General features: G+C 29.7%; 3 protein-coding genes across 3 annotated transcripts; 1 reads left to right on the forward strand and 2 right to left on the reverse strand.

Annotated features, from left to right (window-relative positions):
* Window positions 1–2,282: 2,282 nt before the first annotated feature.
* On the reverse strand, window positions 2,283–9,269 carry LOC145933767 (uncharacterized). The gene is made up of 4 exons (XM_083033757.1): window positions 7,701–9,269; window positions 7,422–7,563; window positions 5,563–7,119; window positions 2,283–3,579 (listed from the first exon to the last, which is right to left on the reverse strand). The coding sequence occupies exon 1, from the start codon at window positions 9,122–9,124 to the stop codon at window positions 8,771–8,773; it is 354 nt and encodes a 117-aa protein (XP_082889883.1). The 5' UTR covers window positions 9,125–9,269; the 3' UTR covers window positions 2,283–3,579; window positions 5,563–7,119; window positions 7,422–7,563; window positions 7,701–8,770.
* On the reverse strand, window positions 9,254–10,299 carry LOC145933766 (uncharacterized). The gene is made up of 3 exons (XM_083033755.1): window positions 10,018–10,299; window positions 9,657–9,827; window positions 9,254–9,404 (listed from the first exon to the last, which is right to left on the reverse strand). Exons 1-3 carry the CDS (start codon window positions 10,097–10,099, stop codon window positions 9,274–9,276), a joined length of 384 nt encoding a protein of 127 aa, XP_082889881.1. The 5' UTR covers window positions 10,100–10,299; the 3' UTR covers window positions 9,254–9,273.
* Window positions 10,300–17,342: 7,043 nt separating this feature from the next.
* Window positions 17,343–24,185, forward strand: Ube4a (Ubiquitination factor E4A). The gene is made up of 14 exons (XM_083033670.1): window positions 17,343–18,356; window positions 18,515–18,910; window positions 18,992–19,318; window positions 19,591–19,784; window positions 19,867–19,977; window positions 20,681–20,872; window positions 20,945–21,062; window positions 21,971–22,147; window positions 22,241–22,386; window positions 22,491–22,640; window positions 22,769–23,012; window positions 23,093–23,255; window positions 23,360–23,564; window positions 23,685–24,185. The coding sequence occupies exons 1-14, from the start codon at window positions 17,823–17,825 to the stop codon at window positions 23,824–23,826; spliced, it is 3,099 nt and encodes a 1,032-aa protein (XP_082889796.1). The 5' UTR covers window positions 17,343–17,822; the 3' UTR covers window positions 23,827–24,185.
* Window positions 24,186–24,838: the final 653 nt, after the last annotated feature.

Below are 24,838 nucleotides of genomic sequence, written 5' to 3' on the forward strand. Positions count from 1 at the left end.
AGTACAATCTTAAGATGTGATTAACCAATCACAGAGCCGTATTTGCATCTTAAGACATTACTTAAGACGGTCTTGAAATAAGAACGGACTATAAATACCGGCCTTAGAGAGAGTTTATTCATTTATATAATTTATGTATTTCGCTCGTGTTGAGAGACAAGGATAACACACGAATATTCGGTGTTGTGTGCTTACACGGACATTATATATACACGGTGCAAAAGAGACAAAGATGACGCAATCTTCTCTTCTTGTCACACGGTCAGTGTGCTACCACGGAATATTCCCCAGATTCAGCTGTTAGCTGCACCTTAGATACAAACCTAGTCATTTCGTACTTTTCGTTTTATGCTTCAAAAAATTAATGTTTCTTCATGAAATTTGTTTTGACGTATTCTTTATATTGTTATAATTATGCGTACAACGTAAAATTTAACAATTTGACTTTTAAAAATTTAATAATAAATACAATATGAATTCAGGTGCAACTACACCTGATCCGTAATTAGCTGTTACGTTGCTTGTCTATTATCGAATTTTTATTTTGTCCATTTTTCCAAAAAATAACGTTGTAGCCATAGAAAGACGATGCTACGGATTACGAATATCATAATTAAAATGCGATTTATTCTTTATTTTAGTTTTTATACGAAAATTACGAATCCGTAATTCACGGCTCTCCGCGAGAGGTCTCCATCGTGTCTCCTGCCGACCCTTAAGATGATCTTAAATATAAGATCGGACTATGAATACCGGCCTAAGACGATTTTAATAAATAAGATCGGACTATGAATACCGGCCTTAGATAAAAAAAAGTGTTATCTTTACTAAATTATCTAGAATAATATTCAGATAATTTGATTTAGAGTTTCATAGCACATGAGAATATTTAAGTAGTAGAACTTGAACAGTAAACGATAAAAACTTATAAATAAAAGTATGAATATATTTTTATAATTTACATTTTTTTATTTTACATTACATTTTTATTTATTTACATTTTTAACTGTTTACATAAGCGGTTTTAAAAATAATATTATCTGGAAGTTATCTAGATAAATCGCCATATAATTTTATTTTTTATCTAGAATCTAGATATATTTAAAACAAAATCATCTTTATCTTATCTAAGATGAATTTACATATTTTTATCTCATCTTTATCTAGCTAATTTTAAAATTATCTAAGCACAACACTGTATGGGATATAATTATATCTAATTATATATAATTATAACTAATTATGTCCATATTTCATATAGTTTTGTATAGGTATATACAGGGTGGGGAAAAAGTATGGAAACCCTGAAAAATCTCGAAAAATATAAGTTTTACAGAAAAATGTTTCCTATAAAAGTTGTAGGGCCTAAAAAAATCTATTTACTGATCTTACAAGTTTGACCTTGGATGGCATGGCCAAGGTCAGGGCAAGGTCATCTTGAATTTTTTAAATGGAACCCCCATTTTTTATTACATACTCTTGTAGCTTATCTCGAGAGTTTTCCAAAATACTATATATGAGTTATTTTTAGTTAAGAATTTCCTGAGATATTTTAAAATTTGTCGTGATACTTTCTAATTATAAAATATAAAATATCTCGTAAAGTAAAAAGAAGATCCTTCTCCAATCTTGGCTGAGTTTCGTATTCACTGCCAGTATTGAAATACTGGCGAGCATAACATAAACTTTGAGTTCAAAATAAAACGAACAATATAAATACTCTAATAATTAGAAATTTACTCTAAATCAGTTGTTTTCACGGCTACTCTAAATCAGTTGTTTTTACGGTTTCTCGTTTAAATATCCAAAATATCCAAATACGAAACTCAGCCAAGATTGGAGAAGGATCTTCTTTTTACTTTACGAGATATTTTATAATTAAAAAGTATCAGGACAAATTTAAAAATATCTTAGGAAATTCTTAACCAAAAATAACTCATATATAGTGTTTTGGAAAGCTCTCGAGATAAGCTATAAAGCCCCTCGCACAATGCCAGGCAACAGGCGAATAGGAACAGGAAATAGAAAGTATCCACCAATAAAAGCAGGGAATAATATTTATTCCCTGCTCTTATTGGTGGATCTTTTTTATTTCCTGTTCCTATTGCCTGTTGCCTGGCATTGTGCGAGGGGCTTAAGACCAGAGCACAGACTTTTGCATAACGCATAACGCATATGTATAAGAAATTTGATTGGTCCATAAACATATGCATAAGAAATTCAACTAATCGAATTTCTTATGCATATGCGTTATGCGTTATGCAAAAGTTTGTGCTCGGGCCTTTAAGCTACAAGAGTATGTAATAAAAAATGGGGGGTTCCATTTAAAAAATTCAAGATGACCTTGCCCTGACCTTCGCAACGCCATCCACGGTCAAACTTGTAAGATCAGTAAATAGATTTTTTTAAGCCTAACTTTTATAGAAAACATTTTTTTGTAAAACATATTTTTCGAGATTTTTCAGGGTTTCCATACTTTTTCCCCGCCCTGTATAAACAATTTATATGATTATATATAAAGAATTTCTTACTTAAAAATAATATTAAAAAGTTCTTGGCATGTTATACGAATATTAATACAACATGCCTTGCAAGGTTTCTGGAATGTTAAGGGAATGAGTTTTGACGAACATGCACACAATATATGTTACTGGGAGGTTAATGGCAGGTTTATTAATCTCCGTGGAATGTTATAATCTTACAATTTAAGATTGTTGTAACCTTATGGGGATGTTATTGATATGCTATGAGGATTTCATCTCCCTTCTAATTAACATTTTTTAATAACTATATGTTTACATAAGAGCAGTCTTAAAAATAATATTATCTGGAAGTTATCTAGATGAAGCGCCATATAATTTTATCTTTTATTTAAATATATTTAAAATAAAATCATCTTTATCTTATCTAAGATGAATTTACATATTTTCATCTCATCTTTATATAGTTAATTTTAAAATCACCTAAGCACAACACTGAATACATCATACCGGTATTCATAGTCCGATCTTATATTTAAGATCATCTTAAGTCTGGTCAGAGGTTGACTTAAGATCCCATTCAACCAATCAAATGGCTGCGTAGCATCTCAAGCTCGGACTTAAGACGATCTTAAATATAATATGAATACCGACCATAATAGGTCTAGTTTACACCGTTAAATCGATTGGTATGCGCATGAAGAATAGAAATAAGGAGGCCGAACTAGCATGGAGGAATTATCGAAAAGTGCGACAGAATTCCAAGCCTAAATGTAGTTTATTAATGCTCCGCAAGGTTGCGCTTTTGCCTCACGGAACTCACACGTACACGGTGGACTTTTGTGTTAGCAGAGTGTTAGTCATTCTCTATCCTTCTTCCTCCTCATCCTGCAATCTCTCCTCTTTCTCAAACTAACGAGCATCTTGTGATTGCAACGCCACCTATAGGTACCTATGGGTGCGTTCGTTTATGCAGCGCTTAGCCACTGACGAGGTACTATTAAAGACCGACAGCCCTGGGTAAATTTTCGTGTCTACCAAGTGGGCTCGGTGGGCCCGGAGGTAATTGGAGGATGATGACATTACCGACCGGTTTGATCTGTACAGAGGACAACAAATAAGAACAGTTTACCCAGTTTACCCTTACTAAATCATATTATACATATTTCATATATACATATATATATATATATATATAATATTATACACATTATTTTTGAAATGACATATAGGAAATGTAACAAATTTAACAGCCAAATTTCTCTCTCTCTCTTTCTCTTTTTCTTCTTTTCTTCTTTCATATCTTGTAAACAAGCATTGAAATCTCTCTCGAGGTTTAATATTTCTTATTTTACTTTTCTGGCTTGTTTTATATATGTGACAAATGGCTTTTGTTTGTACTAAATTTTTTATATTTTTTATTTTATATTTTTGAATGTAATTTTATTAGATTAATAAGATTTTTGCGATTAAAATGACATCAATTATAACATAAATTGGATAATTTTTCACTGAACAAGTAATTCAAATTACATATTTAATTAAAAATTATCCGATTTATGTCGTGTTTGGTGTCATTTTAATCGCTAAAATTTCATTAATCCATTAAAATTATTTTTAAACCGATAAAATGTAAATTAAAAGTTTTAGTTTTTATTTAAAAGATATTTACATTCGTGAATTTATTGTAGATAAGGAAAGGTTCTCGATGTCGTCGAAGGCAGAGCGAGAACGAATAAAGAGCGAGCGAGATGACGTATCATCAAAGAGTTCCGAAGTCTCTCTCGCGAGGCTCCCTTTATCTATAGTCTTTTATATCATATGACATGTGTTACTATAGAAAATAAAATTTGTATAATTCGCAATTTATCGGTTTGAAAATAATTTTAATGGATTATTGAGATTTTTGCGATTAAAATGACACCAAACACGACATAAATCGGTTCATTTTTAATTAGATATGTAATTAAAATTTAATCGCTTATCTAATTAAAAATTAACCGATTTATGTCGTGTTTGGTGTCATTTTAATCGCAAAAATCTCAATAATCCATTAAAATTATTTTCAAATCGATAAATTGCGAATTATACAAATTTTATTTTCTCTAGTAACATGTCATATGATATGAAAGATTATAGATAAAGGGAGCCTCGCGAGAGAGACTTCGGAACTCTTTGATGATACGTCATTTCGCTCGCTCTTTATTCGTTCTCGCTCTGCCTTCGACGACATCGAGAACCTTTCCTTATCTACAATAAATTCACGAATGTAAATATCTTTTAAATAAAAACTAAAACTTTTAATTTGCATTTTATCGGTTTAAAAATAATTTTAATGGATTAATGAAATTTTAGCGATTAAAATGACACCAAACACGACATAAATCGGATAATTTTTAATTAAATATGTAATTTGAATTACTTGTTCAGTGAAAAATTATCCAATTTATGTTATAATTGATGTCATTTTAATCGCAAAAATCTTATTAATCTAATAAAATTACATTCAAAAATATCAAATAGAAAATATAAAAAATGTAATACAAACAAAAGCCATTTGTCACATAAATAAAACAAACCAGAAAAGTAAAATAAGTAATATTAAACCTCGGGAGAGATTTCAATGCTTGTTTACGAGATATGAAAGAAGAAAAGAAGAAAAAGAGAAAGAGAGAGAGAGAGAGAGAAATTTGGCTTTTAAATTTGTTACATTTCCTATATGTCATTTCCATAATAATGTGTATAATAATATATATATAATATCTGAAATGACGTGGAAAATGTGTGTATATATATTATAAATTTAAGAGCTAAATTTTTCTTTTTAAAAAATACTGTGAATAAATGTTTTTATTATTTGAAAAGAAACATCGTCATTTCGAAATATATACATGTACGATATATTTAAATAATTATATATATATATATATATATATATATATATATATAAATATTTCGTATATACTCGTATATACATATATATACTCTAAAATAATTTTTTTTTAAATTGCATTTCTCGTGTTATTATACACATGTATTATTTTATTATCTCTTACAATTAGATTTAGTTACTATTTCTCACTTCGGCCGCAATATTACTGAGAGGGCGCTAGTACACAGCGCTCTTTTTCCAGTCACACTAACTCCCGTAAGACCATCGGTCTTTAATAGTACCTCGTCAGTGGCTTAGCGCATCCACTGCATCTCTCATCTGCGAGTCACGTGACATAATTTACCGAACGAGCACCTGTGAATTGACTGCTCAGATTGTAATTGGAGTGTGTAAGTAAAGAAATTTCAAATAAACATGAATTATTATTTGAATAAATACAATAAAATTTTTAAATAGGATAAAAAATATATTTTGATATATTAATATTATTTTAGAAAAATTCATTATTGATAGAATCTAGTGCGGATGTAAAATTTACTTGCGAAATCTGTAAGAGTAAATTATGCACGTTGCAAAGCTACCTTCAACATAATCGCATACACATAGAAAAGGGAAACCACGTATGCGAAAAATGCGGTAAACAATTTGATTCGAAAAGATACCTGAATTGTCATCTGAAATACCACGAAAGCAAGAAGAATTTTACATGCGAAAAATGCGGCAAATGCTTCATAACAAAGAATGACTTGAACATGCATCTTCGTACACACAACGATGAACGCAAGTATGAGTGTGACATTTGCAAGAAGACTTTCAAGTTTAAATATTGCCTTGCTAGACACATACAGATTCATTCAAATAAGTTACTGCATAAATGCAACCGTTGCGAGAAGGAATTCCGCCTGAAAAGCTATTTGCAGAGACACATGATAACGCATACGGACGAGCGGAAATATAGATGCATCATATGCGATAAGTGTTTCAATCATAATTGGAACTTGAACCGTCACAAAAAAACTCACTTCAAGCTCAATTCATCTACGAATCAGAAATGCAATAAGAGTTCTAGGCTGGAAATTGATCAAGCATCAACAAATCGATCCATTTATAAGTGCGACCATTGCACCAGAACATTCAACCGGAAACAAGATTTGCGACGACACAAGAAATTCAAATGCGATAAATGTGATAAAAGTTTCTGTCAAAAAACTTGAAATGCATAAACGTACACACGCCGAGAAAAATCGGTCTACAAATCAACAACACGACGAGAGCTTCAGGCCGTTAGAATTAGTCGAGCGTATCGTCAGCCCTATTCCTCCGGAATTATACGATCCGACACAACGCGGCGATAACTCTGAGCGGAAAACTGATTTCAAACGTCAGGAAGACGAACCCTAGATTTAGAAGGACCAGGACTTACGTCTTTCGTATTGTCATCCTCCTGCTTGTCACTGTTTGATTCTTTCGTCTGTCTAGAAGGACCGGGACATTCGTCCTCCGTATTTTCGTTGTTCTGCTGATCACCTTTTAATTTTCTCGACGAATGCATTTCGGAAAATGTATTTATATGAGACAGTGAAGGTTGATCAATATTTTATATAATAGAGACTTTACTTTTTGGATTTCGTCGAGCAATATTGAATTTGCAGTTTGAATCAAATTTACTGTATTGCTATGCTTTCCGAGTATTTTGTAACTTTATCGAGAGCAATTATAAACTGTTGTTTAATCTGATTCCTTAATCTAAAAAGTAAAAAGTAATGACATGTTTGTTATCAAACAATCTTTATACTACAAATATTTATTACAATAATTTTAATTTTATTATTTTGACTAACCAAATGTATTGTAATCACTGATTTTCATATATATTCTTGCGTTATATATATATGTATATATATGCCAGATATATTTCAAATCATAATGTCAAATATAATTCAAAACAATTAAAACTTTTAAGATATAAGAAATGTCTTTGATATATACTTGTTTGATTATATTTTTTTGCTCTGATAATTTTAAAATATTTTCTGTAATCTACTTACAGTTTTTTCTTTGATCAGTTTCCTATTTCTTCTAGTTTTTTAACAAACTTTGCAGCAAAATTTGATGTCAAAATTATAAAATATTACACAGGATACGTTTGTCAGGATGTGGTCATTCCATGTATTATTTCCTTGATAGCACCTAAACGCATCAAAACGTATTTGTCACTTTATTGTTTTAATTATAATTGTCGTAAAGTCTAAAAGATATTACTATTTCTTAACTTTAAATATAATGACAAAATTATATTAAATAAAAATAATTTCCGCATAATTTACCTTTTCTCGTGGAATTCTCCTTAATCTGTATCTTGTTTGTACGTAAACGGTTTATTTCTTCGTATTTCTCGCTTTTGATTTTCTTTAATACTTTTTTTATTTGAAGATTTTATTCGAACGTTTTTCGATTCCAGTCTTTTGAATCAAGAATTCGTATTGTTATAAGACAATCGTGATAATTTATCTTATAATTCTTAATTATGTTTCACTTTGAACAAAAAGACGTTGCAGCATGTAATCCCCTTTGATTCTGCTAAGACGAACTTTACCGGTCTGTACTGTATATAATGTCATATGTTTTATCCAAACGTATCCGCAAATAACATTAAATACTGTTTATGTTTATGTGTATATGTTTTTATGAGAGTTACTTTGCAACGGCCGGGCTAGTTTAAAATATTGAATCTTTTATGATTAACTAATAAAAAAAACAAAATATATTAGTATATATATTTTCAATATATAACAACAATAATTTTAGCAGTAATGAGTATGATTCTCTTAACATACAATATAAAGATGTCTTATTATTATAAGAACATACCCACACAACACCACGTCCTAAATTAGAACATAAGATGTCATTAAGATATCTTTTGGACATATCAAAAGTCATATAAGACGTCTTTATGCCCCGATTTTGAACGTGGTGTTGTTTGAATAACATTTGTATAATATACAAAAAACGTAAGTAATGTATTGAAATATTTAAGAACAAACAAAAAAATAAACTGTATCTAAATCATATTTGACTTAATGACAACAAACGTAAATATTAAAACATAAGACATCTGAGACCAAACAAAAAATCCAACTTTATCTAGTGAGATTATACTTAACTTAAAAAAACAAGCATTAAAAAACATCTAAGACATCTAAGAACAAAAAAAGGGAAAACTTTATCTGTGAGATCAGGATATCGATCATGAAACTTTTCTAGAGTGAAAAAAAAGTAATAAAAAAAAAGTAACGACGCACGTAACAAATCAACATATCTAAGTTTTTAACATATCAACGTCTTTGGCATGTAAAATATTATGAAAGTTTTTAAAATGTTTATGGCATTTATATTATGTAGTGCGATTTTGTTGTAAATCTTTGAGAACAGTAACAAGATTGTTTATCGCTTCAATTTTGTCTGTTGCAATCTTTTTTTTATCTTCCCAAATTTCTTTCTTTAATTTTAAGGATTGTGATTTCTTTTCCTCGACAAGTCGTAACATTTCTTCTTGAAATTGGATTTTCTCTTTCTTCAATTTCCTTCTTTTTGTTATTGGTAAAACATTTTCTTCGATATCTACAGTCTCTTTCTGATATGTGCCAGCTGAGTCATCCTTCAAGGTAAGTGTTTCCGGTTTAAAAGTTGAACCCAGGGATTCCTCCGGAGGATTTACACTCTTTTTCTCCGCAAAAACTTCATGCATTTGATGGAAATACTTCCAAGTTATGGCACTTTCGCCTGTTCTTTTCAATTTACTTACATTCCGATTGTAAGTAACTTGGAGATTTTTCCACTTGTTGACCAGATCATTTTTTGTTACTTTGTAACCTTTTTTTTCAAAAACTTGAACAATTAAATTCCAATATGGTGTCTTTCGGCTATTTGGGTTTTCAAACTTTCATTCATACCAAGACATTGTTCAAGTAAAAGCTGTATTTCTGCGTCTGTCCAATTCTCTTTCGTGGCTTGACGATTGTCGATACCTATAAATTGTGATAGTGCAAATGAACATAAATATAATAAAAAAATCATACAATAGTTACAGATTAAAGAAAATAATATCATCATAAAAATCACTAATTTATACAATCGTAGGAAAAGAAATTATATTAGGAAATACTTTACCAATTGATGTTTTAGTTTTATTATTAATATTTTATACTAATATAATATACATTTATTATTATATCTACATTGGAATCTAAATATTTTTATTTTATGATTATTGTACATACCTTGTATTGTTGAAGTTGGTTCTGACATTACAAGCATCGGAGAAGTTGAAGATTGTGTACATATAACATTTTCAGGAAGTGATGACGGCAGGATTGAAATGTTGTTGAATGTAGACTTCTCAGATCTTTCCAAACTAACTGGAGACGAAGTAGCTTTATAGCTAGGAACGACTGTAACAGAACTGCATCTGAGATAAATTCATAAAAACAAACCACAAAAAGTTACTGAATTTGTTTATATAAAGCACATTATTTTAAAACAGATTATTTTAAATTTATATTCTTGATAAATGTGCATTTTTAGGTTAATTTGATCGCAAATATGAATTAACAGACTTCATAGTTTTATTGTATTACTTACCTTGCATTACTTTGAGTTTTGTAGGATCTATTTGGAGTTGTTCTCCACCTTCTTTGTTCTGAACTTTTATAACATAACTCATATTGAATTAATTTTTCAGACAACGCTTAACCAAGTTCAACCGGCTTAACAATGGACACTGCATTTTCACATTCGTTTACGCAGACTGTGGCAGTACTGCGAGCAGAGCATCCAGAGCAGGACCTCCGAGATGGCTGCGCAGATAGGCCGCAGCCACAGTATATACAGTAGCGCAACTCTCTGTCGGCGCCTTTGAAGTTAGTGTTGGCCAAAATGGAGTGCGCATGTGCGAAATAAGCGAGTTGCCCAGTAATGCCACAGTATATACAGTAGCGCAACTCTCTCGATTTTGTGTTGGCCAAAATGGAGTGCGCATGCGCGAAGTAAGCGAGTTGCCCAGTAGTGCCATCTGAACTTCTCTTTCACTCACTCTTACTTGTTTCGGTCTCTCTCAGTCTCATTTAAATGCCTTAACACATTTAAATGCCCTCTTTAATTGCGACAATAATTCTCATGCCAATTTGGAATAATAATTAGTAAGTATACAAAGCGGTAATTAAAATTAATTTTATCTCATTTTTTATAAAAACATTATTTATAGATTATTACTATATGTATTTTTACTATAATATATGTATTATAATATTATTAATTATTTTATATAAAGTTTCTTTTGCTCTTCTGAGGTTCTTTCTTGTTTGTATCGAGGTGGATCGAGTAGCTGAGGTACAGACAGGTAAAGAATTTGGAAGAAAAAATAGAGATATTAGGTATATATATATATATATATATATATGTATATGCATATTTATAAAAATATTTTTTAAACATTTCTTTGTTTATCATAAATATATAATATGTAATGTAATTTTTAGAATATCTACATTAAATCAACATGTTATTTTTAGGAAAACTAAAATACTTTTAATTTTATTTATTAATAAAATTTGTAATAAATATTTTATGTGATTTGTAATAAATATTTTATATGTGATTATATTTTTGTTTCATAAATTTTATTTATATACTTCATATTAACATTATTATACAAAAATATATATTTAATAAATATAATTTTTTTATTTTATAAAAATATTGCATTTTATTATTTCTCGTTGTCACTTATTTATAGCGTGCAATTAAATTTTTGTATAATATATAATTTTATTATTTTGATACATATAATTAATAATACTATGATTTTTTTTATAACAATGTATATAGTTAATAATTTTTATATATTATATTTTCTTTTTTTTGCCTTTGTCTATTTTAACATTACACACGTCTCATATTATTTATTAATGATACGCTTTAGAAATTTTTATTTATTTTTTAACATACATATTATTATAATAATTTTTATTTCTTTCTATTTTGTATTATTTTTGTTAAATTATATTATTCTGATATGTTAGTAATGACTGAGTTAGAAAGAGAATGAGTTGGAGAGAGAACAAACAAGAGTGTGCGAGAGAGAAGTTTAGATGGCATTACTGGGCAACTCGCTTATTTCGCACATGCGCACTCCATTTTGGCCAACACTAACTTCAAAGGCGCCGACAGAGAGTTGCGCTACTGTATATACTGTGGTAATGCCATCTAAACTTCTCTCTCGCACACTCTTGTTTGTTCTCTCTCCAACTCATTCTCTTTCTAACTCAGTCATTACTAACATATATCAGAAATATATGTTAGTAATGACTTAAATAATATAATTTAACAAAAATAATACAAAATAGAAAGAAATAAAAATTATTATAATAATATGTACGTTAAAAAATAAATAAAAATTTCTAAAGCGTATCATTAATAAATAATATGAGACGTGTGTAATGTTAAAATAGACAAAGGCAAAAAAAAGAAAATATAATATATAAAAATTATTAACTATATACATTGTTATAAAAAAAATCATAGTATTATTAATTATATGTATCAAAATAATAAAATTATATATTATACAAAAATTTAATTGCACGCTATAAATAAATGACAACGAGAAATAATAAAATGCAATATTTTTATAAAATAAAAAAATTATATTTATTAAATATATATTTTTGTATAATAATGTTAATATGAAGTATATAAATAACATTTATGAAACAAAAATATAATCACATATAAAATATTTATTACAAATTTTATTAATAAATAAAATTAAAAGTATTTTAGTTTTCCTAAAAATAACATGTTGATTTAATGTAGATATTCTAAAAATTACATTACATATTATATATTTATGATAAACAAAGAAATGTTTAAAAAATATTTTTATAAATATGCATATACATATATATATATATATATACCTAATATCTCTATTTTTTTCTTCCAAATTCTTTACCTGTCTGTACCTCAGCTATACTCGATCCACCTCGATACAAACAAGAAAGAACCTCAGAAGAGCAAAAGAGACTTTATATAATAATTAATAATATTATAATACATATAATATAGTAAAAATACATATAGTAATAATCTATAAATAATGTTTTTATAAAAAATGAGACTGAGAGAGACCGAAACAAGTAAGAGTGAGTGAGAGAGAAGTTCAGATGGCACTACTGGGCAACTCGCTTACTTCGCGCATGCGCACTCCATTTTGGCCAACACAAAATCGAGAGAGTTGCGCTACTGTATATACTGTGCCGCAGCTCTGCTTAAACGAACAACAAACTGTAGGGATGGGCGATGTTTTCCGATTAATCGATCGTCGATGTTTTTTTTCTCATAATCGATTATTTTTTTCCGATGTTTGTTAGAACCGATTAATCGATGTTCGATGTTTATTTCTGAAACATCGATAAAAAATAATCATATTCACTCTGTACGAATTATACTATGGTCTTACATATAGAGATATAATAAGATATAATAAGAGCTATGTAGCCTATAGGTTTGTTCGCGTCGCATGCCCCAACGTGTTCCTTCTCACTCCAATGCGCTGTGATTGGTCTAATCACCTGTGATCACCAATCACAGCGCACTGGAGTGAGAAGGAGCATGTTGGGGCATGCGATGCGAACAAACCTTATGTAGTGCTGACCGGACGGATTCGCCTACGACGGGTACTCATGAGTCATGATCCCAGCGCAGCTTTGAGTATTGTATATTGTATGTATCTTGAGATCTTGCGATCTTATTTATTTAAATAAAGTTATTTTGTCGATTTTGTTTAGTGTAAGGTAAACACTTAATTTTTTATCATCTCTCGAAAAGTCACGTATTTGCGCAGACGTTTGACGTTTATAACCGATTGACCGATTGATCGATTGATGTCGATTATGAGTGCGTTTAGAAAACACAACAGTTACACAACGTTACTAGATTTTCATATGAAGAAATATAAATAAATCTAGTAACGTTGTGCAACTGTTGTGTTTTCTGAACGCACCCTATAATTACACTCACAGAACTGTAGGTACAATTACCTACGATTCTGATTCCTTGTCTATTTCTACTTTACCGATATACAATAATCGATGTTCCGATGTTTCTTTAAAAACATCGATTCTTAATAATCGATGTTTTAAATAATCGATTATTTTGACATCGATGTTTTTTCTCAACATCGCCCATCCCTAAGGCGGAGTAAACGAACGACATCTGCGGCATTCTGCGGCAGTCACTGCATAAACGAACGCACCCTATAGGTACTACTATCGGGCCTCGGTTTTGGTCGCACATCCCAAACACATAGGCCTAGTTTGCATCGAGCACTTGATACGCGTATCAAGTAGTGCATTTAAGGGTCGGCAGGAGACCCAGGCAAACTCCGAATTGATGTTGGAGACCTCGCGCGGTGACAACGCAAAACTCCGGTTTCAGTGTTGCCACGCTGAGAAACTAATTCCCAGACTATGTAGTGGTGTATGTCCGTACACGTATACAAACACTATTGCATTGCTCACGCGGATGCACCGTAAGAGAGACAAGAATCGACAATCGCGTTATCCTTGTTCCTCTACCGTGCCGATGCTACACGCGAGATACGGCCTGAAAATGCTTTCTGTAGCAGAAGGCAGTAACGTAGCAAGGCTAATAAGCACCCACGTTTTGTAAATTTTATATATGCTTATGCACATATGTGCGTATATATATACAAATAGTATCAAAATTTTATATATATATTTCGAAATTGTAAAATAATAAATAATATTAAAATAATAATTCGCAAAGTAAATTAATATACAGCATATAAGACACGGGCGCTTATTAGGCTTGGCAATTCATTGCTCTTTTTTACTTTTATACTTTTTCATCGATACTTTATATTATATGTATCGTCAACGCGATAAATAAGAGACAAAAGGAGAGAACGAATATTTTCTTGTTTAACATTATCCAATCAATAACTATAATAATCCAATGAATATAATAATCAACAATTATTTTTATATAATAATAGTATATTTGAATATATAAAAATATTAAAAAATATTTTTTTAAAGATAATTAATTGAAAAAGAATAAAAAATATTATTTTCCAAAAAATATTGTTTAATATTTTCATATATTCAAATATACTATTATATAAAAATAATTGTTGATTATATTATATTCATTGGATTATTATATAGTTATTGATTGAAGCTTGAGCTTTTAATATGGCACAGACTGAACATCTTTTGTGCATTGTTTGCATATAATATTTTCATATTTATGCTTTCAAATTATCAGTACTTACAATAAACAAATGTATAGCAAGTACTTATAATAAGCAAATGTATAGCGTTTTTTTTTTTTAAGTGAGGGAAACCTTCAAAAGGTACCCCGGTTTTCCGGGGTAGTGTGAGATTCTTTCTAAAACCCCCACTGTGCATAGCTGCTGCAATATAATGGCGTTGATTCAACGGTCCACGCCTTTCCATTTAGTGATCCGCCCTTCAGACATGTTACTCATCCAAATCTATCTGCAACAATAAGCAACTCTATGCTGCGTACATAGAAATATAATTATAATAAAAAAATTATTTATTTTAAAATCTGAAAGAAAAACAATGTGAGAATTATATAATATTAATAAAATATCAATTAATTATAATAAAATTAAAATTTTTTGCGCTTGTTGGAAACACAATAACAACAGAAGCGCTACAACATATTGTTACATATTTTTATCCCGAAAATCGTAATATATAAATATATAATATAAAATATAGTAAAAATGTAATATAAATATAAAAATATAATAGATTTCTTATAAAAAATGTAAATAAAAGTATATATGTGCAATTTCTTCCAATGAGAGAACACACAATGAAACATTTAATTTCTTAATTATATATTTGATTGTATTTTTAAGATCTTTTCCATTTTAAATTTTTTAATGCAGTACGATTACTCATCTTATGGGATAAAGATATACAGTGTCCCATGACTGAAGGTCCATACTTTAAGGGCGTATTGCTGATGCCATTTAGAGTAAAAAAAGTCTAATAAACATATGTCCACAAATGCTTCCTAACAGAAATACAAGCATTGAAAGTTGATATGAATATGTGAAACATTTTCTATTAGTCTGTTATTATTTACATTTTTATCAGCCTGGTATTGTTTACATTTTCTGTCGGTCTGTATAATAATTCGTATCATGACCGTTGGATCGGAAGAGGTGGTCCAGTTTCTTGGCCTCCCAGGTCACCAGACCTAACACCCCTGGACTACTTTCTTTGGGGGCATATAAAGTCGATGGTTTATGCGAAACAATCTCACAATAGGGATGAACTTATTAACAGAATTATGGATGCGGCAACACAAATCAGAAATTCTCCTGGAATGATGGAGCAAGCTGTTAGATCACTTTTACGCAGGGCAAGACTTTGTATTCAATCTGCAAGATGTAATTTTGAACAGAATTTGTAAATGAACAAATTAAATTAAATGTCTTTCTTTTCTTTTCTAAATGTCTTTCTTTTTTTGAATATTCAACTTTCAATACTTATATTTCTGTTAGGAAGCATTTGCGGACATATGTTTATTAGACTTTTTTTACTCTAAATGGCATCAGCAACACGCCCTTAAAGTATGGACCTTCAGTCATGGGACACCCTGTATAATAATATGTATACAATGTACAGAAAACAATAGCAATATATATATAAACATGCATCATTTAAATATCTGTTTTATTAATTTCTATTCTACTCTATAATTTGAAGTTAATAAAAATTTAAATTTATGTTATTGCTATTATGTTTGTATGTGCATAATATTTAATATTTAATATTAATTATTTTATTTTATATTTATTTCATACACGCATTTATACATATACATTACACATACACATACACATATATAAAATGTAAAATAAATAATAAATAATTTATATATAAATATTTGAACTAGATACTTTATTTTATAAATATTTTGATATATATTTAGTATATATTTTCTATATTAAATTTCTATAATAAAATTTCTTTCTTTTAAAAAATATATTATTATTTATATTAGAAAAAAGTAACAAAGTAATTATTACAAATGAAAAAAAATATATATATAATTAAAAATAAATGTAATTTATATATGTTATTTTCAATTATTTTTTCGTTGTTTCTGAAATTCAATCATTTAGAGAGAGTTTATTCATTTATATAATTTATGTATTTCGCTCGTGTTGAGAGACAAGGATAACACACGAATATTCGGTGTTGTATGCTTACACGGACATTATATATACACGGTGCAAGAGAGACAAAGATGACGCAATCTTTTCTCCTTGTCACACGGTCAGTGTGCTACCACGGAATATTCCCCAGATTCAGCTGTTAGCTGCACCTTAGATACAAACCTAGTCATTTCGTACTTTTCGTTTTATGCTTCAAAAAATTAATGTTTCTTCATGAAATTTGTTTTGACGTATTCTTTATATTGTTATAATTATGCGTACAACGTAAAATTTAACAATTTGACTTTTAAAAATTTAATAATAAATACAATATGAATTCAGGTGCAACTACACCTGATCCGTAGTTAGCTGTTACGTTGCTTGTCTATTATCGAATTTTTATTTTGTCCATTTTTCCAAAAAATAACGTTGTAGCCATAGAAAGACGATGCTACGGATTACGAATATCATAATTAAAATGCGATTTATTCTTTATTTTAGTTTTTATACGAAAATTACGAATCCGTAATTCACGGCTCTCCGCGAGAGGTCTCCATCGTGTCTCCTGCCGACCCTTAAGCTGATCAGCCAATAACTGAACCAATGTACTAATTATTTACTATTTGATACGCGTATCAAGTGCACGGTGTAAACTAGGCCATAGTTCGGCCTCCTTATCTCTATTCTTCCAGGTACGCGCATCAAGCTGGGAACACAATGCTAAGCGATAGCGATAGGAATAGCGATAACGATAGAAAAATATCTATTCTGGGGGTCTATTCTTGAAACGAGGACCCTAGATATCGCATGCGATATCATTCTTGCGCAGCTATTACATGATACAAAAAACCTGCGCAAGAGTGATATTCATGAAATACCGTATGCGATATTTTTCGAGAATAAAGCCCCAGGGTCTTAATCGATAAAGAAGAAGTATGTATGTAACATATATTTTCTGTCGCTTCATGCGTATCGCGCATGAATCGGGCATTATCTGAAGAAGAAGCATATACTGATCACAAGCATATTTGATACCGGGAAGGTATCGTGAAAGAGAAATAGAATTTTTGGGGCACACGCACACAAATTGAAATATAATGACAAGAAGTGTTAATTTGCTTGTGATTTAATTATGCCAGTTACGGAAATCTTGTAAAAAAAAATTATGTGCGACAATATAAAGGGTAACCCATTTGCTGGGTTGTTTTCCACGGACAATGATGCTGTCTCATTCTCTTCTCAACATCAAAAAACGACTGTTGATGAAAGTAATAGCAATGCCAATTACGCGGGTCAATTATCATCGAGCATGATTAAAGATGATAAATCTGAAAATGAGACAGAATCCGCAATTCTCGACAACAAGGTCGATCAGCTGATGGCACGTGTATTTGGCATAAAGCTACGTCAGGATAACGATAGTCCTGCACAAGAATCCCTGGTGTTTATCGACGCCGATTCAATTGATCACGCTGTCTTCGAGCGTTTGATGCTGTCAGATCCTAAATCTAAAGTACAAGATGCCGATGGTCATATTGTTCAGACAGACGTTATAACTTATCTCTATGAATGCTATCATCGGTTAAAACATTATCCTATTAGTAATGATCTGGAAGAAACTGTAAGAGACGCTTGTCAAATCGTATTGAGAAATGCCAATACGGCTTTACAGGAACCAGATTTATTCCAATATCAGGAGGTATATTTTTTTTTATATTACAAAATACAGTTCCATGAGAAATACTTGTTAAAAAGCAATAAGGTATATTACCAGCATGCATATTATAATTTATAATAATAATAATAAAAATAGTTATAATTAATTTTATAATAATTATATATTTATTATTTATGTAGGTTCATAGTCAGTTTGTCGCTCTATTTATGGATGATGTTATATCAAAGTCAGAATTATCATTATTTGTTAATGATATGATAGAGGAATTAATAGCAACAAATAGAGAGAGCGATGTGGAAGAAATAATTATGAAGTCGTTTGCTCCTGTACTCGATATTGTTCAGAAGGAGGCAGCTCAAAGTAATCTATTTACCTTTCGTCAACAATGGTTTATTTTACTGCATATATTTTCTGCTATTGAACCATTGGCAAAGTTGATAATTTGTCATAGCAGACCGAAAAATAATCAAAGCTGCGCATATTCAGATACATTGTTAGGTGCACTCTTCAGCATAAGCTGCTTACCAAAAACAGCTAAAGATCCATACGATCTGTTCGATAAACCTCTACGGCAAGTACGATAATTTTTGTTTAAATAGTGGAATAGAATCTTAAATTACAGAATTTGTGTCTACTACATTATGTAATTATCGCAGCCAAATACAGTCATGGAAAGTAACATATGGATAGCTATGGATAGGCTGAGCGAACAATTACACAAAATTTTCCATTCCTTACTCAAGTGCTCGACGGAAGTTCGTCATTTAACTTTGCAATGGCTGAGCGATTGCCTTCATGCAAATGCAAATAGAGGAAAACTTTGGAATTCTCAAATAGAAATGGGATTACTTGGAGTATTGTGCGTATCAGATGGTTTTATGCTGAATGTGGGCAATGTATTGTTACGTCTTTGTCAACCATTTTGTGTTAAATTTAATGATACCAAAATACCGAAGATAGATCCTACGTATTGTAGTGCTGAGGTTGGTTTTTTGAAAGTTTAAGAAAAATTACATAGTATTTATGGATATTATGATATCTCTCATTATAGCGAACCTCGAAATAGCGAAAAAATCACTTCCATACATGCTAGATATATGCTATTGAGAGGTTCCATTGTACAATGATTAGTGCCACAGGCATTAGTTTAAATGTTAAACTTATATTTAATTTGTATTTATATACATTTAAATAAATAAATAAAAATGCTTAATTATAATATATAGTATTATCATATATATGTATATTTTCTTAGGTGAAGAATGAAGCTGATAGTTTAAAATATGGTATACATATGAAAGAATTGAGTTCTGAAACATGTTTGATACCAACTCCAGAAGGCGAGAGTCGACCAATAGCAGATTCATATGGCTTTACAACAGAATGCTTTTTCCTTACACATCGTGCATTAGATCTTGGCTACAGAGTTATACTCGACAAATTTTTAAGGTATAAAGAAATAATTCTGTAATTTTTTACAGAATACCTTGGTAATACATTGTAAGATATTTTGTAATTTTTAATTATATAGGACAAATCAAGATTTAGCTAGGATACAAAGAGCTTACAATGATGCTCAAATTGGTGGTAGTTCAGAGGTGTTGGAACTCATAACACAACGAATGGAGACTGAGATGATAAAGTACTAATAAACACATTAATTATATATATATATATATATATATATATATATATATATATATATATATACTGCCGGCCAAAAGTTTGGATACATTACATTATTTATGCATTAACAGAATAGATATTATAAAAAAATTTACTTTTATTGATGTAGTTCCTAGTTAGATTAAAAGTAAATGATTATTTTTTTACAATATTTATTTTTTAAATTTATTTTTATATTTATTAATCATTTATTAAATAAATATTTTATTATACAAAAACTATAGAAAATTCAACTAAAATAACATTAACTTCAATCTAACACACCTTTAACAAAAAACTTTCTTTTTATGCATCTTTGATTTTAGTGACCATTTTTATAAGTTGTGCTATTCTTTCTACTAATTTATTAATGGTAATTGTAAATATTTACATCCTATCCACTCTTGAGAGAGCGCATAAGTAAATATTTGCATCATACCCACTCTTGATATTTCTGTGAATTCTTTTATTAGAGATTGGAAAGATTTAAATATTTAATATAAATTATGATTAGATTAATTGAATTCATAACAAAAAAGCTTTCTGGAGAGTTAGGGGAATCCTGTTAAATACAAATTATATAGATGTATAGGCAAGTGTATTTAAACTTTTGACTGACAGTGTAACATATACACATTTTCGATTTTTTAAATATATTATAATTTATAAAATTATTGTAGATACTTATCTCTTAAAGCGAGCCTTCTAGTACCAGAAATGTTGGAACACTTGGCAAGATTTCACGCAATGACAGCATTTTGGTTGGTACAAGTAAATTTACATGTCGTAACTGAAGAAGAAAAATGTTTTGCGCCAAAGCAATATATACCTGTTACATTCCCATTACCAGAGACTGTTCCAATTACACTAAGGTAATACTAAATATATATATTACAAATACAACAAATAATTTCAAAAGTTGACAAGTTACCATATTTCCATAGGTGCATTCCCGAGTTCATAATAGAGAATACTATTGGATTCTTATGTTTTTTACGTCGCTTGAGTCCGAACACATTCGAGGAGCAGAGTTCCAGTTTTCTAAATCCGATTTTGACAGAAGTAAGTAATGTAAGAAAATATATAAACGAGTAGAAAGAATGAGTGATTCAATGGCAGAGAGTGGCTGCCTAACGAGAGAATCTCATGAACTCGAAAACTTAACTTTTATGAAACTTTACACACATGTAAAGGGGATAAAAAGATGAATTTAGAAATTTTTGCGACCTAAAAATGATCTGCGGGGTTAAACTACCCTTCATACGCGCGTAGAACAACTTTTTAATTATCCCGATATATCTCGAAATATCAAAAAATATTTAGTGCAAAAAAAAAATATTTAGTCCGTGTACGGCTCGAATAGCCTATCTATTACCGATTTATATTTGATATATATCGAGCCTTTATATTCTTAGTGTTTAATGCAAAAGTTTTATGGTAAGAGCACTTCTATTTAATCACATTTAATAAAATTTTTTTTAAATTTGAAAAAAATTATTTTTTCAAAATTTTATTAATGTAGTTAAATAAAGGTTTCTTATGAAACTGTTTTTGATATCAAAATATGCAAATTAAAGAAAAAATCTATTTATTGAAAATTAAAACAAAAACATAATATGCATTCTGAAACATTCAACTTATAGCAATATGCAAATTCATGTTGTGATTAAAATTATAATTTTCAATATGTTTAATCTCAACATTAACAAAAAATTTGAAAATATATAGTAATATCGGTATTGTGACTAAAATTATAATAATTTTCAATAAGTCAATTTCCTATTTTTGTGCTATCATTTTTATATTCAGTGTCTCGACATAAGAATTGCAAAGGAGGCGCAATAAAAATTGATATTAAAAAAAGAGACATACATGAAAGAAGGTTCAGAAACACTGGCCTATAGTAAAGATAAAATGAGAGTATATCATCATCACACAATTATTAAGTTACATATCGATTCTTCTTTTAGATTATAGTTTTGATGGAGTCTCAGCATCGTTTGTACAATCCACATTTACGCGCTCGTTTAGCCGAAAGTTTGGAGGCACTTTTGCCGACTACAGATGAGAACACTGTTCCTGCAATACCTAACTTGGGAACATTCCACAGGGAACAGTTGTTCCTCCATCATCCGCACAGACAACAAGTGAGCACATTCTATGTAGAGCTCCCATTAACAAGAGATGCGCCTGTGTAGTTAATTTCTCTCATGTTAATTCTCTATGTGCTTTGCAAATAGATAATCCCTAATTTGCTGCATGTGTTTGTGAACATCGAAATGACGGGACAGAGTGTACAATTTGAACAAAAATTCAATTATCGTCGACCGATGTATATCGTAATGGATTATCTATGGAAGCTTGATGAGCATCGTAATTATTTTATGTAAGTAATAATAACGTGATATTTAATCACACGTTCTTATTCCATATTCCATATAAAATTGGACACCAGGAGATAAAATGTTTTATTTAATTATAATGTGTCAGTGCTTTAGCTAAAGAGGCGGAAAATAATATGGAAGCAGTTCAGCCACCGCTATTCCTACGTTTCATTAATCTATTAATGAATGACGCTGTATTTCTCTTGGATGAGGCCTTATCAAATATGGCACAGTTAAAACAAATGCTCCAAGCTAGGTATTTCTAAAATTGCATGATATACGATTTCTTTCTATTGTATATTATCTTTTCTGAATCTATGAAATTCTGTATAATATATGTTTATGCATTAAATATGTATATGGCTCTGTTTTTATAAATACAAGGGAAAATGGAGAATGGAATAAACTGCCGCCAAATGAACGCGAGCAGCAGGCAGGCTATCTTCAACACATCGGTATGATTGCTCGATTTGATAATATTCTGGGCAGAAAAACTATACAAACGATAAAAATGCTGACCACTGAAATAAAATCAATCTTTTGCCATCCGACCATGGTAGATCGTATTGCTTCTATGCTTAATTATTTATTATTACAATTGGTGGGGCCAAATAAAAAAAATCTCAAGGTAACTTTAAGATTTGCGAATATCGCGTCAAAAATTGTGTTATATAATTTATCATAATTTCACATTTCTATGAAATCTAGGTGAATGATCAAAAAGAATATGCATTTGATCCTGCGAATTTAGTGTTGAATATATGTGAGATCTACATTAATTTGAGTAAAAATGAAAATTTTACACTAGCTGTGTCGCAAGACGGACGCTCTTACAGTCCAGAACTTTTTAAACTTGCTGACAATGTGCTTGGTAAGCATTTCTATATTTTTCTCAATTTTTATTTGCGATTTATCTATGCTAGGCAAAGTAAAGATAAAAAATATATTTTTAAAAAACGTACATACGTCACATAGTTCGTATCGGTGGTGTGAGAATCTTGGGAGATTTGGATCAATTTGCAAAGAGCGTGGAAAAGGCTGCGAATCAAAAGCGAGAAGAAGATGAAATTTTGATTGGTATTCCCGACGAATTTCTAGATCCAATTATGTCGACTGTTATGATAGATCCTGTAATTTTGCCATCATCGAAAATAACTATCGATCGTCAAACTATAGCAAGGTTAATATATAATATAATATAAAATATATAGTAAATAATATATAATATTAACATACACACACACACACACAAAAAACATATATATATATATATATATATATATATATCAATATATTTCAGACATTTACTAAGTGATCAGACTGATCCTTTTAATCGATCTCCTCTTACTATGGATATGATAAAATCAAATGTAGAGCTTCAACAGAAGATGCAAGAGTGGATTTCGCAAAAAAAACAAGAAAAATTAAACGTTAATACGTAATTCGTCGTCAATTATTATTATATTATGGAACAACGTCGAATCATATGCGATCTTTGAAGTCAACATTGTAAAACAAAAAACGATATACATATCGATGATATTAACTAAAAGATTGTCGCAAAAAATTCGATTTTACGGCAATTATCTCAGTTTGAATTGATAAAAAATAAAACTTGAATATGTATTATTCATCGCGTTTTTACATTGTTGCATTGGGATTTTATCGTTCGCTGATGTTCGATTTATCGATAATGATAGATAAACAATTTTGTATACAAATTTGAAAATGTAATTATGTACAGAATTGTAAAGTAGTTTAGAATTACAATTATATTAATAGCAATTCTTAATTGAAGTGAAATGTTATACACATAAATGACATACAACTTTAGAAATTGCTATATCGAAAAAATTATTGTTTATTATATTTCATGTACTATATAGAATAAAATATATATTATTTATGAATACTATTCACATATTTTCCAAATTATGTCAATTTTAATTTATATAATTTAAGTCCTATACAAATCGACCTGTTAGGGCCAGTTTCACCAACGTCAATTAACTTCAATCTCCGATTAAACTATATCTTTGTCTCTTTTTAAGAACGTATATAAAAAGAGATAAAAATATAGTTTAATCGGCCAATTGAGTTAATCGGAGATGGTGAAACTGACCCTTAGTCGCAATAATTTTTTTTACTTCAGACTCTAGATCCTTAGTTCTTCACTGATGTCATTAAATTATACGATCATACATTGTGATATATTTTTTTAAAATCAACTTATTCTTATCAATAAGAGGGGAAATCTGTTTTTTTTTAGTTCTTATAGCAATCCTTAATACAAAATTGAGCCAGATACTTTACAAAGCAATATCATCAAATGTGAGATTTTTTGCTTTTAATTAACAATATGACCAGTATATGTATAATTTTGTTTATACTTTGCCTAAAATTTCAAAATTGACTCATTTTTTTTTTATATAAAGAAACATATATCTTTATAAA

This window comes from Prenolepis imparis, unplaced genomic scaffold (genome assembly GCF_030444845.1).
Source record: "Prenolepis imparis isolate NDT839.2.m4 unplaced genomic scaffold, iyPreImpa1.0 SCAF_3, whole genome shotgun sequence".
Lineage (NCBI taxonomy): Eukaryota > Metazoa > Arthropoda > Insecta > Hymenoptera > Formicidae > Prenolepis > Prenolepis imparis.

Excerpts from the sequence above, each read along its gene's own strand:
- LOC145933767 (XM_083033757.1), bottom strand. The coding sequence starts at position 9,124 with ATGCATGAAGTTTTTGCGGAGAAAAAGAGTGTAAATCCTCCGGAGGAA.
- LOC145933766 (XM_083033755.1), bottom strand. The coding sequence starts at position 10,099 with ATGAGTTATGTTATAAAAGTTCAGAACAAAGAAGGTGGAGAACAACTC. Across the intron at positions 9,828-10,017 it reads AAAACTCAAAGTAATGCAAG|TCGTTCCTAGCTATAAAGCT; the intron begins GTAAGTAATACA and ends GTTCTGTTACAG. Across the intron at positions 9,405-9,656 it reads ACCAACTTCAACAATACAAG|GTATCGACAATCGTCAAGCC; the intron begins GTATGTACAATA and ends CACAATTTATAG.
- Ube4a (XM_083033670.1), top strand. The coding sequence starts at position 17,823 with ATGTGCGACAATATAAAGGGTAACCCATTTGCTGGGTTGTTTTCCACG. Across the intron at positions 21,063-21,970 it reads TAAATCCGATTTTGACAGAA|ATTATAGTTTTGATGGAGTC; the intron begins GTAAGTAATGTA and ends TTCTTCTTTTAG. Across the intron at positions 23,565-23,684 it reads GATCGTCAAACTATAGCAAG|ACATTTACTAAGTGATCAGA; the intron begins GTTAATATATAA and ends AATATATTTCAG.